This window comes from Pantherophis guttatus, chromosome 3, assembly GCF_059756535.1.
Source record: "Pantherophis guttatus breed Tessera chromosome 3, ASM5975653v1, whole genome shotgun sequence".
NCBI lineage: Eukaryota > Metazoa > Chordata > Lepidosauria > Squamata > Colubridae > Pantherophis > Pantherophis guttatus.
In genome coordinates, this window is record NC_142065.1 from 71,299,835 (window position 1) to 71,316,984 (window position 17,150).

Consider the following 17,150-nt stretch of genomic DNA (forward strand, 5'->3'; position numbering starts at 1 on the left):
ATTTTACAATAACTACAGGTAGTCCTTGACTTATGACCTCAGTTGAGCCCAAATTTCTGTTGCTAAGTGAGACATTTGCTAAGTGAGTTTTACAATCTTTTTGCCACATTTGTTAAGTGAATCACTTAACAAATTAGTAACATGTTTAGTTAGTAACATGTTTGTTAAGTGAATCTGGCTTCCCCATTGACTTGGTTTGTCAGAAGGTCTCAAAAGGTGATCAGTGACCACAGGACACTGCAACCGTCATACGTATGAGTCAATTGTTAAGCATCTGAATTTTGATGACAAGACCATGGAAATGCTGCAATGGTTGTAAATGAGAAAAATGGTCATAAGTCATTTTTTTCAATGACATTGTAACTTTGAGTGGTCATTAAATGAACTGTTGTAAGTCAAGGACTACCTGTAATCATATCACCAAATACTTTTAGCAGCAATTGTTTTTCACTGTATTTCTTTTTCCGATTCAAGGTCTATATAGAATATTACCTATCAGTCTGAAAACAAATCATTCCTACAAATGATAAAATTTCCCTTGAATGCCTCATTTACAAGGGCTGATGCAAGTAACATAACTTTAATTGTGAATTTTTATTCTTTATGGTCATTAAGAGAATCAAAATGGGAAGATATATTGTATAAAGTTTTATTTTATTAAATAGTCTGTTTTAGTGCAGTTGGAATTAAGAAACGATTATGAACAAACAATAGTGCCTAAGGAAAATATAGGGTTCAAGTAATAGCAACAAACAAATCATTAAGTTTTTAAACTAAAACTTTTTTTAAAAAATCAAATGTTGTATTATGGTTACAAGTATATAATACTTCAACTTCAAATGTTGTCATTTTTCTTGCAGGATTTGATAGTTTAAAAATATTGATAGTTATGAATTTGACAATTTCTATTTCATTTATGTACATATCACAGTAGAGAATTACACAGAAATCTAATTTTGATATATATATATATATTTATCAGCATGTTTTAACAAGTAGTTATTTGTAATTTGTATTTTTTTACATTACTGCATACATGTTACTAAACCTTCACATAGAAGGTGTGAAGTAGCTTTTAGTCTGGAAAACTGGCAGTTTTTGTTGACAATAGTGGTATTGAATGGATTATTGCTTGCTTTAATTTGAAAGCAGCTCCAAATCTCTCTCTCTTTTGCACTTGCAGTGTATCTTTATTTTGTAATTCAATAATAATAATAATAATAATAATAATAATAATAATAATAATAATAATGTGTAAGATAATTGATATTTTCACCCACTGAAAATCTTATGCCTCTTTGTGTAATTCACAAATCTGAATGTAGAAAGTTAATTGCAAATTAATCCCTTTGAGAGCTAGACTAACAAATGTACTTAACATTTCAGTTTATCTTTATTAGAAGAATTTGACTGCAGCTGTAATGAACTGGAGTCTCTACCTCCCACCACTGGCTATCTACACAGTCTCCGAACTTTAGCTGTAGATGAAAACTTCCTGAGTGAACTTCCCAGAGAAGTAAGGATTTGTTGGGAAATATAATCTACTTCAGTAATGCCTACTCTTCATCTAAAATATTTTTTTTCATTTGTAACATTATTAAAAGGTATCAGGATTGTGTGCTTTAGGCATTGATTGGATGGGAAATGACAGTATCAAAAATCCAGGTAGAGTTTGAACTATTCTAGTTTGCAATAGCCAGATTTAATTATAAGTGTATTGATGACTCCCTCAGTCATCAAGTACTACTAAATTGCTTTCTGTCCAGAAAGAAATGCAGCAGCTAATGCATTTCAAAGGTAAAATGATAAGAGTCTCAGGAAATTTGAAGGAACTTCTTTATGATATCAAAGTAGTATTGGTCTGTAATGTGGAGAACAGTGGTTAGATGAATACTGTGTTAACAGGCAGCAAAAGCTATCCTATATAATTCCTTCTGAATAATTTATATTGCAAAAACACCCAATGGATTACTAGAGACTTTCCTTCCTTAATAGTTGAAGGACTATTAGCACCTAGCAGACCACATCCATAATCCGTAAGCATAATCAAGGAGGACCAATTTCATTTTGCTTTCAGATTTATTTTGCCTTAGTAGTAGTATTTTTGGAAAACTCTTGGCCAAATTTTTAGTTATTTATTGGGTGAGAACTTTTATTTTCAATCTTTCTAATCATGGAATCAAGGAAGCATATTTTTTATTCTGTATATGAACCTTTTGTTACTGTTTTTATTTTCACAAGAATATTTTGCAACAGAAACAACATAATTTTCAATAAAAACCCAAGTTTTCATGATTCAGATTCCATACAGTTCCTGGCTTCTATAAACGTCTGTAGCAGTCAGTGTAATCAGTTAAAGATGATTTTAAAAATCATCTTATTCTTTCCCTCCATCTTTAGCTACCTTCTTAGTCCCGCATCTTTAGCAGACATTAGAATCAACTGGCTTTCTATTATGAAAATAGTGTCTGATTCTTCCCTTTTATTAACATAGCTTGCAAGAGAGAGACCAATAGCTGGAACGCCCAATCATGAACGTATATAATTAGAAGAGTATAGTATAACTCTGATTTCTACCTTTCTGAGACCTGACACAATGACTCATTTATTGAATGAGAAGAATTATGGGCACATCCAATAGCAATCTTTTCAGTTTTAGAAGAACTTGATTTCTCCTTCCTCTTCATCATCCCTCCTCTATGACTCAAGTAAGCAGACAGTTTAACAGTTTTAAGAAGAAGAAACAGTTTTAAGTCTTGCTGGGCCAGGTTATCACTCATTTCATTCATAAGGCCCTCATTAAGAAAAAAAAAATTAGGTCTGTGTTATTATTGTATCCATGGACAATGCACCTATGATCTATGAGTGAAAAAAACATACACATCTAATAGAAAATATACTTCCACATGACTTGCATCATCTGTTATAGAGATACCTTTCATAGTGTATAGAAATCCAAGAAGCAGAACTGGCAGGGAATGTGGTTTAAAGTCTAGAGTCAGACAATGTGATCATAAGTGAACATTAGTATCCATTATTTTGCAGTAAACAGTAATAAAAATGTACTGCAGATGACTTAGAAACTAAAGAATCATCCAAAGTCTATCCTAGATGCAGTCTAAGAGAAAATTCTTCTCTTTTTTTTGTGCAGGTAAATTTTAGTGATCAAACATGATGGCTATTGCCATTTTAGTGTTTCAGAATGTTCTCATTTAATTTCAGTCATACAAAGTAAGAAACAAGATTCATTCATTGACTGCCCAGCTAATCATTGTCTCTGGTCATTTTATCTACTCAGAGTGCTCAACAAATTTCACAGCAGGAATTTCATGTTTTTGAAGACATTTCAACATACAGCTGTTAACTGGACCCATCAGTCTTCAAAAAGCAAGAAAGACATTTTTGAGATTTTTCTAAGCAGTTTCCTTTACTGTTTCCCACCTATAGACAGAATCTTCCCAAACTAAAGCAAAACACTTGCACCATAAAACATATACTCTTAAGATGTCTTAATTCTCTTTCACCCACACAAATTCTCTAAACGGTGCTGTCTCTTGCTCCTCTGGAATGCATGCCTTCCCTCCTAGAAATCTGAACAACATTCTTCCACAGGACCTAAGTAGAATGATCACATTATGTTTTTTCTTTAGTTTCAGTGGTCTTTAGCTTATTTTGGTTAAGAGACAGCCTTTGAACCAAATAGAAAGTCAGGAAAAAAATAAGTAAAGTGGGTCAGGGTTCTGCATGTCTGCTATCAGCAGGATAACTCCAAAAACTGATTCTGAGAGGACAAATATTAGTGGGGGGGGGGAGAATGAAATAGCAAAATAAGGATTGAGTTCAAACTTGATGGCTTGTGATGAAAGCTGTGGAAATAAAAATGTCTGAAAATTTTCCCCAATCTATTCTTATGGGAGAGGCAGTTTGGAAAGATGCTAGTTCGTTCATTCTCCCAGTCAAATAACACAGAGCAGAGCTGTTTTTAAGGGCTTAGAAGGATTTCCAGAAAAGACACTTTTCATTGATTTCCCTTGGAACATGGACATTTTGACCACCTTTCTTTGGTTGATTCAACATATGAGACATGATTACTGGCTACAGGAAAAAAATACTGACACAGATAGGCTTCCCGTTTATATATGTATACCATCATGCTATAACTCCATATCCATAACATGCTTCATACATTTGCTTTTTCTTTATACTTCTCACCTCTTTCTTTTTAAGATCTCTTCAGCTCTGTTCAACCACCATTTCCTTTCCACCAAAGATATTTTCTGTGATATATTTCTTTACAACTACCCTCCTAACCATTCTCTCTATATGATCCAACCACTTCCATGTACTTCTTTCTGGTTACTCCACATTCATTCAAATAAAGGCACTTGACCCTCTGTCTTCTTTTTTTTACAACACACACTTCTTAAGTAATCCATTTTCACTGGATTCAGCTTATTTTCATACTCTTCTGACAAGCCTTTCATTTCAAATAACAAAGTGGGTAAAAGAATGCTTTTATACACAGCCATTTTGCTTCTTTTGAAAGACATTCTTTTCTCTCGACAGACTGGCTATTTACCATTACTTTTCTACCAGCATTTGCTATCTTCCTATCTTTAGTAAATATTCTATCAAGGTACAGAAATTCATCTATTTGCTTTAATTTTTGCTATTTATAATACTTGCAATCATTCACTTCATTTTTCTTCTCAAATACAACTGCTTTGTTCTTTAATACATTGATTTTCAGATCTGTAGATATGCCTGATACACTCTGTAACCTGCACTATAAATCATATAAATTCTTAGCTAATAACACAGCAGTGTCTGCATACAAAAGTATAGGCACATTCATGTACCCAAGCAACCCAAGCATATATCTATGTTCACCACTTGCACTCCTTATACATTTGATCATAAATGCATGAAGCAACCAGGGAGACACCACAAAACCTTATCTTAGCCTCTTCATTCAGTTATTGAATTATTTGTTAACCATGCCACTCATGCTCATGCATGTTTTATTTCCTTCATCAATCTCCAACTCCATATACAATTCCATTATTCAAGCTTGATTATGTTACCATATGATTTCATGATATATTGAAGAGCAAAAATTTGGTCTGCACACTCCTTGCCCAGCATAAAGCTATCCTGCATTTTCCAAATTTTTCTTATTATCTCTTCATGTACCTTCTAACTCAAAATTTTGCTACAAATATTTCCCAGACACATTTGATAAAGTAATCCTCCTGTAGTTTTCACATTCATTCCAAATAACTTTTTCCTTTCCTAAAGTGAACAAAGCAGCAACTTCTTGTCATTGGATATGAATTTAGCCTTCATACACACATTATTCTTTACACAACTACTTTATAAGCAACTAATACCTGTCTTTTAAGATTTCTGTGGCCTTATTAGTTTTCTTCAATATTTGTGATAATAGCATTTAAAAAAAAACTTTCTGCATACCACTCTCAGTTTTATAAAAAACTACAAATATGTCTTCCATCATTCCCTCACTTCAGTTTCATTCCAAATACATCTACTGTTTTCATTTTTAATTCCATTCACTCAGCTAGGAGCTCCTTGCTTCATTATCTTCCAAACTATTTATTTCCATCAAAATCATTTTGCATTTTTTTTCTTTTTCTTTTAATCTTTACTGTTTCTTATACATTTTTGTTACTTTCTTTCCAACACTGTTTCCTGATTTTCGTACTACACAATATCTTTCGTTCTCATTTTTTACAATAAATCATACATTTTGTTACCTGCAGACTGTTCCAATTCATTATTCTACCAACTATCCTTTTATAGGTTTCCCTTCAGCATAACACTAATCACTATTGTGGTTTTCTTCTTTTTAATTTGTTCCAAAAGACTCTTACCTCATCTTTCATCATGTCCACTTTTTAATAATTTTTTGGATAAATTAATCAGTCTTCTAATACTTTTTCATAATGTTTGTGGTATTTGGCAAATCATATCCTGAGGCTACAGAACCTTTAGTCCTCTGTATAATACTTTTAAGTTTTGTTAAAATATTGGGCCATTTCTCTGATGCTGACGGTTTTTTAAGTAGAGTCTCATGTTTTAGTTTTCATATATTATAATTTTACCTTTTTATAAGTGAGATTGACAAAGGGGAAAATATGAGTCAATAACCAGTTCAATTTCTTTAAAAATATTTCTAAAGGAGAGCAAGGGAATATTGGTACAGTAAATGGATTCTACATTAAAGACCTGAAACTTATACTTAGTCTTTTAATAGTTTAGATGAAGTGTTAATTTCTTGAAAAAACAGAACAACCATCAGATATGAACAAAATTATTCAACAAATTCCAAAAAGAAATTAATCCATTGGCCTCTGAAAACATGGAGCTTCTCAAATATGTTTTGTTCTTTTCTATTCTTTCAAAGGATGCTTTCAAAAGTTGCAATGTGATATTATCTTCATATACGCATATTACTTTAGAACAGCCTTTCAGAAATCGATGCCTTCCATATGTGTTGGACCACAGCTTCTATTAACTCTATCCAGATTAGGAAAAACTAATTAAAATAAAGTTTTTCTGAGAATTAGAAACTGATTCATGTCAAGAATCAGGATGATTATATGGTCAACACTGCTATCTAATGGATCTGAAGTACAGCAGAGTGGGAAAACTGCAAAAGCTGAGCAAGATGAAACAAGTGAAGCTTTTTATTTCTAATGATGGACTAGTTTTCAATGTTGATTTCCTTTGGTGGCATAATCTGAGAATTGACAATCAGGGCTCTTGTTCTGCATTTGGAACATATGCATATCATCATGCCCTTCTTCTTCCATTTTTATAAATAATGTTGCAAGGTGTCTTTTGTTATTTTAATTTTTTCTAAAAAAAACTTTTTTTTTCTTGTGTGATCTCTTTCCATTAACACCCACCCACTTTTGCCTCATGGCTCTACAGATTATGCACGGTGGCTAAATAGACAGAGGAAAGATCTAAAAGGAGCTTCTTATGTGTCTGTAATCCTCAAAAATGTAGGTGACCATGTTCCATCCTCTTCTTCATCCTATCTAGCAGTATAGATATTGGATCACTTTATTATCCATAAAAGAAACGTACAGTACCATGGAATACATAACACATTAATTAAACATTAATTAGGGACTTTTAACTGTCACTTTCAAAATGTCACTTCATAGATATATTTTATTATGAATGAAGGCAAATATACATGTCTCAGGATAATGTTGTAGGGTCCAAACTGGGACCCTGATCCAGATTGGACCCTGCAATATATTTTATTGTGAGCTGCCTAGGTAGGAATGGCATATACCCATGATGGCGAACCTATGGCACGCGTGCCACACGGAGCCATGTCTGTGGGCACACGAGAATTGCCCTAGCTCAGCTCCAGTGCATAAGCACATGCCAGCCAGTTGATTTTTGGGCCTTCTAGGCCCACTGGAAGTCGGGAAATGGGCCGTTTCCAGTCTCCGGAAGGCCTCCGGGGGGGTAAGGGAGGCTTCCCCAGTTTTTGCCCTCCCCAGGCTCCAAGAAAGCCTCTGGAGCTTGGGGAGGGCAAAAAAAGGGCTTATCAGGCCCACCGGTAACCTTTTTGCCATCATGTGCCAAAAGCACGGATAGCGCAGGTGTGTGTGTGTGTTGCACATTGATTGCACATGATACATTTTTCATTGCTAACCCGAGTGCATATGTATATTGTCCCCATTGGTGTGAGAAAAGAACTAGGTCACAACACCTTTGAAGGATTACAAGCAACTTAGAGGAAGTTTGCTTTTTTAAAAAGTTAATTTGGCTTGTGCATGCAAAGCAAAAATGCTTTTAAAACATGCTCCCATAATAGGATAATAGGCACTTATGATATCACATTGTTAGAGAAATGATGCGCAAAATAAGCATATTAGGCATCTCATTCAGAGAACATAAGAGCTTTAAGCTGCTAAATTTCTTAACAGACTTTTCTAGGATGAGTATAAATGCTAATCAGGATATCCTTTCAATACTTCTGTATTTACCTTGAAGAAGGCAGGCTAAATGACAATTCATGTGACATTGCACAGAGACTATTAACAACAAACATAATTTCAGTTTAATCCATTTGTAACCCGAGCTATGTGGAGCAACATATAAAACTAATGAATCCAATCTGGGTTGGTCACCAGGACCAGAGGTTTTGTCTTCTGAGCTTTCAAACTCATGCTGGAGATGGGTTCCAGCATGAGTCCGAAAGTTCGGAAGACAAAATCCCTGGTCCCAGTGACCAACCCAGATTGGATCCTTGTCATGTTCCGATGCCCCACGTAAGAAAAGCCAGAACACAAGTTGATGTTAGATTGTATATCTGGAAACGCGGACCCGGCACGAAGCAACAATCCAAAAGGAATCAAAGTCTCTGCTACCGTGGTTCGTTCACCCACCCTTATGGCCTGGATGGCACAGGACCGCCATTCGGGCAGGGGAGGAAAAGACGCGCACCCACAGGCATCGGTTGGGGGAGGAGTGGACACGTGCCCATGGGCATCAATGGCCATGCCACCATGGCATCATGATGGGGAAGAGCCGCCTCCCAAGACACATGCCTACATAAGGGGCCGCTGAACTAACCACAGTAGCACAATATCCTGGGGCACATATATTTCCCTTCATTTGTGAAAGTTAATGAAATTTAATTAATTTAAAGGCATCACAATTCATGAATCCTAAACTGTTGTAGTGTCATTGAACATGTCTAACAATTGTTTTTCTTGTCTACAGATTGGCAGCTGCAAAAATGTAACCGTCATGTCCCTCCGTTCAAACAAACTGGAATTTCTTCCCGATGAAATTGGTCAAATGCAGAAACTCCGTGTCTTAAATTTGAGTGACAACAGGTAATATTTTTATTGTTTTAAATTTACTTGTTTTATGAACATCACAAGGATAGAGAACCATATGCTGTGTAAATTTCTAACATATTCTTCTTTAAAATGTTACCAGATTATCAGTTGACAGAATAACAAATATAAATTTATATTCTTTGCTCCTAGTTATTTTGCCCTCAGGAAGAACTTCTGTTTTGGAACTGTTATATTTTCCTGCTCTAGTTATTTCATTCTTATCATACATCAGCTGAGATTTTTTTAAGGAATTGATCAATGATAATCTAATCATATAATTAGAATTGAAGGAAACAAGAAGAGGCAGCAAAAACAAAACAAAAAAATCAGGTTAGGTTTGAAGTAACGGATAGTAGTTCAGTATCTACGGTACATGGTCACCTAATTGGGTGCAGTAATTCAGAAATTATTTCTGACTGCCAGTTGCTTAATGGAGTTGAATGCAAATACAAAAAAACTGGCAGAAGGAAAAGTAATCAGCACTGGATGCTTATCCAAAAAAGTTGAGAGCTCCATTTTATCGCTAAAAACAAATTTCTGAACTCATCATTTCTCAGATACACATTGCGCTCTTCTTTAATTCTCATTGGGCCTTCTTCAATTCTCTATGCTAGTACAAATCCTTGAGTCTAGCTGACATTTCTCTTGGCAGTCTGACCCCAAAAAATGAAATGAATGGATCCTCCTGTCCCAAAAAGCACCTAAAATATTTATTGCTTAGAAAACAACAAATCTTTTTCCCCTGTAGGTAAAGGAAGAAAAAACCATAAGGGATTCCTTCAAATGTAATTTTGAGAAGACACTATGACAGTTTTCATTTTGACTAGTGTATACAATTTGTAGATGTTCAAAGGTTAACTAACAAATTCTCTACAGCTTTAAACTCTTTCTTAGACGAGAGTTAAGTGTATGGCTACATTCTTCAAGCTCGTTGTAGCATCAGTATGAAAGTTAGGACACAACAAAATATGTTCTGATGTTCACATATAAAAGGTGGGCCTCTGGCCACAATCTCTCATGAGATTTTTATTCTGTGATTGATGATTAAGGTTCAATTTTGGAGTTGAAAATTATATCCAATTCTTAAAGTAAAACTTAAGCAGTGCATAAAAGATTTCAATGGTCTTAAATAGTTGTTAGTCTTTTCAAATATTTTAGGCTTAAATGTTTTAAGTCATATTTTGAATAACATGAGGCTAAATAATATATTTTCTACAAATTAATAATAATAGAAGAGAAAGAACTTGAGAATACCACAAAATACCAAGACCTACAAATAGAAATAGAATGACTTCCCACACCCCTATGGTCATGTGATCAAAATTCAGTTATTTGGCAACTGACTCATGCAGTTGCAGTGTCCTGGAGTCATGTGATCACTTTTTATGACCTTCTAAGAAGCAAAGTTAATGGGTAAGCCAGATTCACTTAACAACCATCTAGTTAACTTAATAACTGCAGTGATTCACTTAACAAGTAAAGCAAGAAAGCATAAAATTGGGCAAAATTCACTTAATTGTTTCATTTAGGAACAGAAATCTTGGACTCAATTGTGGACGTAAATTGAGGACTACCTGTATTAGCACCAGTTCCAAAATAATAGTTTAATAAATCTAATAAATCAGAATCTCAATCTTTCATTTTTACTGTTGTACATTATCATGGAGAAAATTAATATGACAACTAATTTGAATGTATGTCTTCAAATTGTAAATAAGAAAAAAAAACCAAGCAACATCACAAAACAGATATTAGGACTAGCTGGAATCTATTCAGCCAAAAATATTTTTAAAACAGTAAAATATATTCCTATTAAATATATTAAAAACTCTATTCTTTTTAATAAAAGTGAAGTTTCTAGTTCCCAACTAATTCAAAAGTACTTGACAGTTGTTTCATATAGATGAGCAAATCATAGCTAAAATTGTCAGTAGTTTTATTTATTATTTTAACCATCTAAAGATTTAAGAAACATTTTTCATTTTAAATGAAAAAGTTAAATGAATGTTTCTGTTAAAAGATTTTTTTTTAATAATTAAAAGATATATTAAAAATTACTAAATGTTTATTGTGGAATCACTGTAAAGTGTTGTTTAAATAATTGACCAAATAATGTTGTATTCAGGAAGGATTCATTTTGTCTAAATATTTGTGTTTGTTTGTTGTTGTTTTTTAAAAAAACAGGTTAAAAAATTTACCCATCACTTTTACAAAGCTTAAAGAACTTGCAGCATTGTGGCTTTCAGACAACCAGGTATGTATTTAATATCCATTTATACATAACAACTAAACAAAAGGGGACTGGTATAGAATTCATTGTCATCATGACATCATTAAGCCATAATTTCAGATTGTGCGTTTTGGATATAGAAGTTTAAACTGTATGTTTCCCCAAATTTTTATCTATCACAGATTTTTTTAGTGAATCTGCTGATGGTAAAGAACTACGGTTCTTGATAAAAGAACTGAGTATTAGGAAACTGTCTACAATATCTAGAGTTTTTGTTTCTCACAAAGTATAGGATCACTCAGATTTCTCCTCTGCAGAAGTATCCCATGTCTTTTCCTTCTTGTTGGGAGAACTCCAACAGGAAAGATGGGGGAATGGAACATGACAAGGAGATTAGAGGATGTTTTTATTTCATAGATAGGACACAAACATCTACTCAACATGAATAAAAAGGTTTAGCCCAACCTGCAGAAAAAAACAGCATCCCTTCTATTTATTTATATAAACCATTCACTTAGATACAAGTTATATCTAAGTTTCCACTGTGAAACTTTTTTTTTGAGTAAGCATGCAAAAAAGTTGACTTTTTCATGCAAATAGAAAAAGTTTCTTAGGTTCTAAGCCCCCAATAATTGTGCTCAGATATCTTTTCCCCTAAAGTGTCAGACTAAGTGAGACAAGTTTTTTTCACAGTGTCTTTTCCTGTTCAGATAAATGTAAAAATCTTCTGATGGAGTGGTTGCCTTTCATAAAATCACCAAGTTTGCACATTGTACTAAGCCAGGAAGAGTGAGTTGGAGCATCACACTAATTAAAAGCAAATCATATTGTGATTTAGTATTTTGTATGAAGCGAGGCACTATGAAGATGTTTCAAACAAGAAGAAGCTCAAGACCTGTTTGATATTATCCTATCCCTACTCTACCCTTCAAAAATGATACTGCATTTTTTTCTCTGATTTAAGTGAGCTAAGCAGAGATACTATAAGAAAGGATATACTGCGTATGTAAAACTTGTGTGTGTGTGTGTGTGTGTGTGTGTGTGTGTGTGTATTTCATGTGTGCTTCTGAATTGTATCCGTAATTTTAAAGACAACATAATTTCCTTTCTGTATCAAAACAGTATGGCAACATAACAAACAGTACATAAATCACAATAGTGCGTTATCATTTGTTGTTTGTAGATGTTACAGAGGTCATAATGCAATACAATTTTGTACCTGAATATTGTTTTAGCAGGTTTTCATTTTAAATAAAGGTTATTACCAGTACCCTTTGTAACAAAACACTACTGTTAGCATTCATAATATTTTTAATACCATAATTTAATTTGTTTCATTGTCACTTTTTTCCTCATGAGATAGAATGTTATATATTGTGTGTGTGCGTTTTTCTTTAATTTACAGTCTAAGGCTCTGATTCCTCTTCAAACTGAAGCGCATCCAGAAACAAAGCAAAGAGTATTAACTAACTACATGTTTCCTCAGCAACCTCGTGGTGATGAAGGTAAAATTATTAACCAGTTTTTCTAAACGCACAAAATAACACAATGGTTATTTAATATCCAAAAGTAAGTAGAAATCTTATTAATAATTCTGTTGTTTTTATCACTGTAATATCATTGAAATCATTTATGTATTTCTGAAGCAATTTCAGGAAGGCATGCCTTGTTTAGTTTTACAGATTTCCTGGCCAATTTATCTTAGATTAGCATTTGCTTTCTGCAGTCAGAATTATGTCCCAAAGCCAGAGTGTTACAGAAAATAGAACCTGCACAGATTTAGAAATAACAGATCTCACTATCAAAATAATTCTATATTTAGGATGGCAAGTCTTAGGCTGTGTATTATATTGTCATAATTGTGGGGTTATGCTATAAAGACTTATAATGAGTGAAATTAAGCTCTGAATAATTTTCAATAGTTTTCGAAGGGCCAGGAAATATTTTTGTCTACTTGCACTAAACATAGGTAAGCAAAATAGAAATGTGTAGAATCCATAAATAAATAATGTAGAAATGCAAAAAAATAATAATAATACATGGCATGCAACTGTGCCTTTTTATTTAGAATCATTATAAATTTAAAAGAATAGCAAGTAACATTTGTTAGCTAGTTTATTTGATTCTAGCCTTCATTTCTAAATTAATTACAGATTTCCAGTCTGATAGTGATAGTTTTAATCCTACTCTGTGGGAGGAACAGCGGCAGCAACGTATGACAGTGGCCTTTGAGTTTGAGGAAAAAAAGGAAGAAGAGGAAAATGCAGGAAAAGTTAAGGTAAGTGGAATTATATTTCTCGATTATAGTTGCAGTTCGGTGAACATAGAAAACAAATAAATTATGGGTGGAATACTATGACCTCCTAGAACAGGGGTGTCAAACTCAATTTGGCCCGCAGGATGCTCAGATCTGGCTTGTAGGGCTGCTCTGGAAACAGCAAAGGCCCATGGTGCCTCTCCCAGGGAAAACGGAGCTCGAGAGGGCCATGTATGGTCCTCCCGAGGTCTGTTTTCACTGGCAGAGGGTTGCAGATGGCCATCCCAACTGAAAACTGAGCTCAAGAGCCTGTTTTCACTGGCAGAGCACTCGGGCCACAGGCACCCCTGACACGACTGATGTCAAGCTGGCCACGTCCATCCCGGCCCCCCGAGGTCAAACACAACCCTGGCGTGGTCCTCAATGAAATCGAGTTTGACATCCCTGTTCTAGAACGTGCTGAACCTAAGTTGTCAGTACTCCACTTTGAGCCAGACTGACTAGATCCACTGATAGTTGTTATTCAGCAACATTTGGAGTACTATAAATACACGACCACTGGAATGGTATCTACTCCACGTATCTATGTATCAATGTAGTATCTAATATCTACATATATATGAGAGATTATTGATTGCATAGGAATATCTTTTGAAATATGGATTGTCTTCTGGGAATTTGCAGTTTTAGCTATGACAGATGGAATGCTGCAAATGCTTAGCGCCTCCTCTTCCATAGCTGGCAGTGTGAAAGATCTACATATTTCTAAATCTAAATTGTGTAAGGACATTCTATGACTCTGATCCTCTTTTCAAAATAATGATTTCCCTCTATTAGCCATCTTGTCTTAATGCCCATGGTTTGCTTGATAGTTGGTATAATGGCCCATTGAGACTTGTGACATTTAGAAAGAAAGCAATTGTCAGTATTATAAATACCTACTGAATGGAAATTGAAATTACATATTGCCTTCTTGCAGATTAGATTTGGCAGAACTAAAATGACTGCATTCTAAATGCCTCTTATGCCATATTTTTACTGTTTCAAAAAAAAAGAATAGTATATGATCAATGGAACTGGATGCCTAAACTTGACAAATGGCTTCTCTTATTAGTTAAGTGATAGCTGTCATTTTAAAGAGATTAGTAAAGGAGATTCATTCTATGTAAAATAGAGTGAGAGAGAGAAAAAGGGCATTAGATTCATTTACAAAGTCAAACCAGAGATAATTACACAACAGGGAATATCATAAGAATTCAGTTAATTCATTCATATTAACATAAATGTCTTTTTTTTTCAAAATTGCAAAACCCTAATTCTAACCCTTTATTTCACAAGGAAACTGATACAATATATCGATAATGAAACCTTATTCACAATCCTATGGAAAATATCATTCTACTTTCATAGAATTTTGTATATTAACTATAAGAACCCTTCTTGTTTTCAATTTTTTCTTGAATCTCTACATGTTATATAAGGAAACTATCTCCATTCCATATTCACCTGAGGTCGCCCAGAACAGTTTGCTGTCTAAAGCAGGGGTGTCAAATTCACATCTTCACGTCGGTGTCACATGATATACCAGGACTTTTTTCCCCTTCGCTAAACTGGGCGTGGGCATGGCCAGGATGTGACGCATCTGGCCCGTGGACCAGGAGTTTGACAGCTCTGGTCTAAAGCAATGACACCTTCCTTTTCCGCCTCCTTCCACGTATAGAAATCAACCAGTTTGACACAAATGTTATTTCAACCCTTTCAATAATACATGAGAAATGCAGAACAATCTCCAAATTTGAAGATTACAATGATTACACTCTTTTATTAGCATGTGCTTCCTTAAACGGTTATTTCATTCAGTCTAAGGATAGAGTAGATCATATAAAAATGTACAAAATTGTAGCAAGAATGAAAAGCCTTGGCTATAAAATAATGTGACTGTATGAGCAAATCCTTTAACTGAAGATCTGCATTTCAGTTTCAGTTTCAGTATCCCTGAGGTTTACTTCTGTTATCTCAATTTTATAAGAAAGTAAACCCAATAAGGTTGATATTTCACACAATATTTCTTATGCAAAAATATATTAGCGTATATATATATATATATATACACACACACACACACATACATATACATACATACACACATACTATATATATATATATATATATATATATATATATATATATATATATATATATACATACACATATACATATACATAGTATATATACTGTAATATGTCTATCTATCTATCTATCTATCCAGTATATATACAATATATATATATACTGTATATATTGTTCTGACCTAGGCTTCCTGAGACAGTAAAAGCACACAATTAGTCCCTCTTTTTATTTCAACAGCTGTGAATTCTGTTCATTCACAGCCCGTGATGAATCACAAATAGTTTGTAAAGTGTCCGCCACAGTCCTTTGAGATAAGACTGATAAGCACCCACCTTCCATATTTTTTTTATTTGTCCAATGCAACCCTGTTTAACTTAACTTAACTTTTCATCAACCAAATCATTTATTTTTCAAAAAACATAGCGCTTGAAACCAGAACAAGAGAAAAATGATAACATTCAAGTAAATCTCCTATTTCTCTTTGAAGCTGGTTGATCTAGCAGTAAGCATCAAGATGAATTGTGGGTGGGAGCAGAGTTCTTTGCATAAATACAACTTTTGCTTCTTTCCACTTTGTTTCTTCCAAAGTGGATCACTAGTTTTAGTGAGATGTTTCATTAATGACTGTTACAAACATACAATCTGGCTTAGTCTTTATGCAGTCTTCAAGTAAAAATAATTTTATACTTCAAGAAAAAAATAACACTACCACTAACTTATATATATATTTTTATATTCACAAAAAAACCCTCAAAATGCATAAAATATTTTAGCAGCAAATAGAAATTGACTGAAATATTTAAATAAAATAAAATAATAAAAATAACTTTCTACTTTATTCCTCCCATCTCTCTGTAGGCTGTTTATGAGGTTTTAAAATTTACATTTTTAATATTCAGGCAGGTAGCATATATATGATAAATACGTTTTAAAAATGTTTACATTGTAAGTTATGTCTTCATGTGAAAACTCTCAGTACTTCTGATAGTTACAAAATTGCACAAGAGCCACTGCCAGTAAGATTTCTATTATACTTGATGGATTCAAACGGAACAATAACAAATAGATTACATCCGTATACATTTTTGTCAATACATTACAATTTTTTTCCAAAGTGCAAAATACATTTTGATTTTTAGCAAATCGATCATAATTTTCATTTGATTAAAAATATAATCTAACCTTAATAGTAGACTTGAAAAATTTAATTAACCACAATATATAGTACAATACAAACCTATGAACAAACAATACAAGTCAGAAGCTAAATTCTGAAAGTAAACTGAATTTATTCACACTTAATATGAATTCACCCATTCAGAATTTATATGAAATCTGAAACTAATTTGATTCTAGATTTGGATTAAGAAAAATTCATGTTAGCCATAATTATTGTTAATGTAATAATAATGAGAATTTATCCTGATAAAATTTGCTAATATACTAATATCTCTGCAAGAACTCAAAATCTGGGACAATTGAAAATACATTCTTTTAAATCCCCATATTAAAGAGACAGTGTACATATGCCTATTCATTTCTTATCATACTGTAGATGTAAATACAGAAAAAGATCAGCATTTTTCCTAAAATGGTGGCAAGTCTAATTACATGGGAAGTTTTTCAAAATTAAAATTTAAGA

The 17,150-nt window shown here is 33.5% G+C and overlaps 1 protein-coding gene across 11 annotated transcripts in view; it reads left to right on the forward strand.

Annotated features, from left to right (window-relative positions):
- LRRC7 (leucine rich repeat containing 7) overlaps positions 1-17,150 on the forward strand; it is a 203,634-nt gene that overhangs the window by 145,932 nt on the left and 40,552 nt on the right. For all 11 annotated transcript variants that reach the window (XM_034433211.3, XM_087889808.1, XM_087889809.1 and 8 more), the window contains 5 exons: positions 1,387-1,516; positions 8,770-8,885; positions 11,076-11,145; positions 12,527-12,626; positions 13,275-13,399. In XM_034433211.3, the coding sequence (XP_034289102.2) occupies positions 1,387-1,516; positions 8,770-8,885; positions 11,076-11,145; positions 12,527-12,626; positions 13,275-13,399 (541 nt within the window). The remainder of the gene's footprint in view (positions 1-1,386; positions 1,517-8,769; positions 8,886-11,075; positions 11,146-12,526; positions 12,627-13,274; positions 13,400-17,150) is intronic.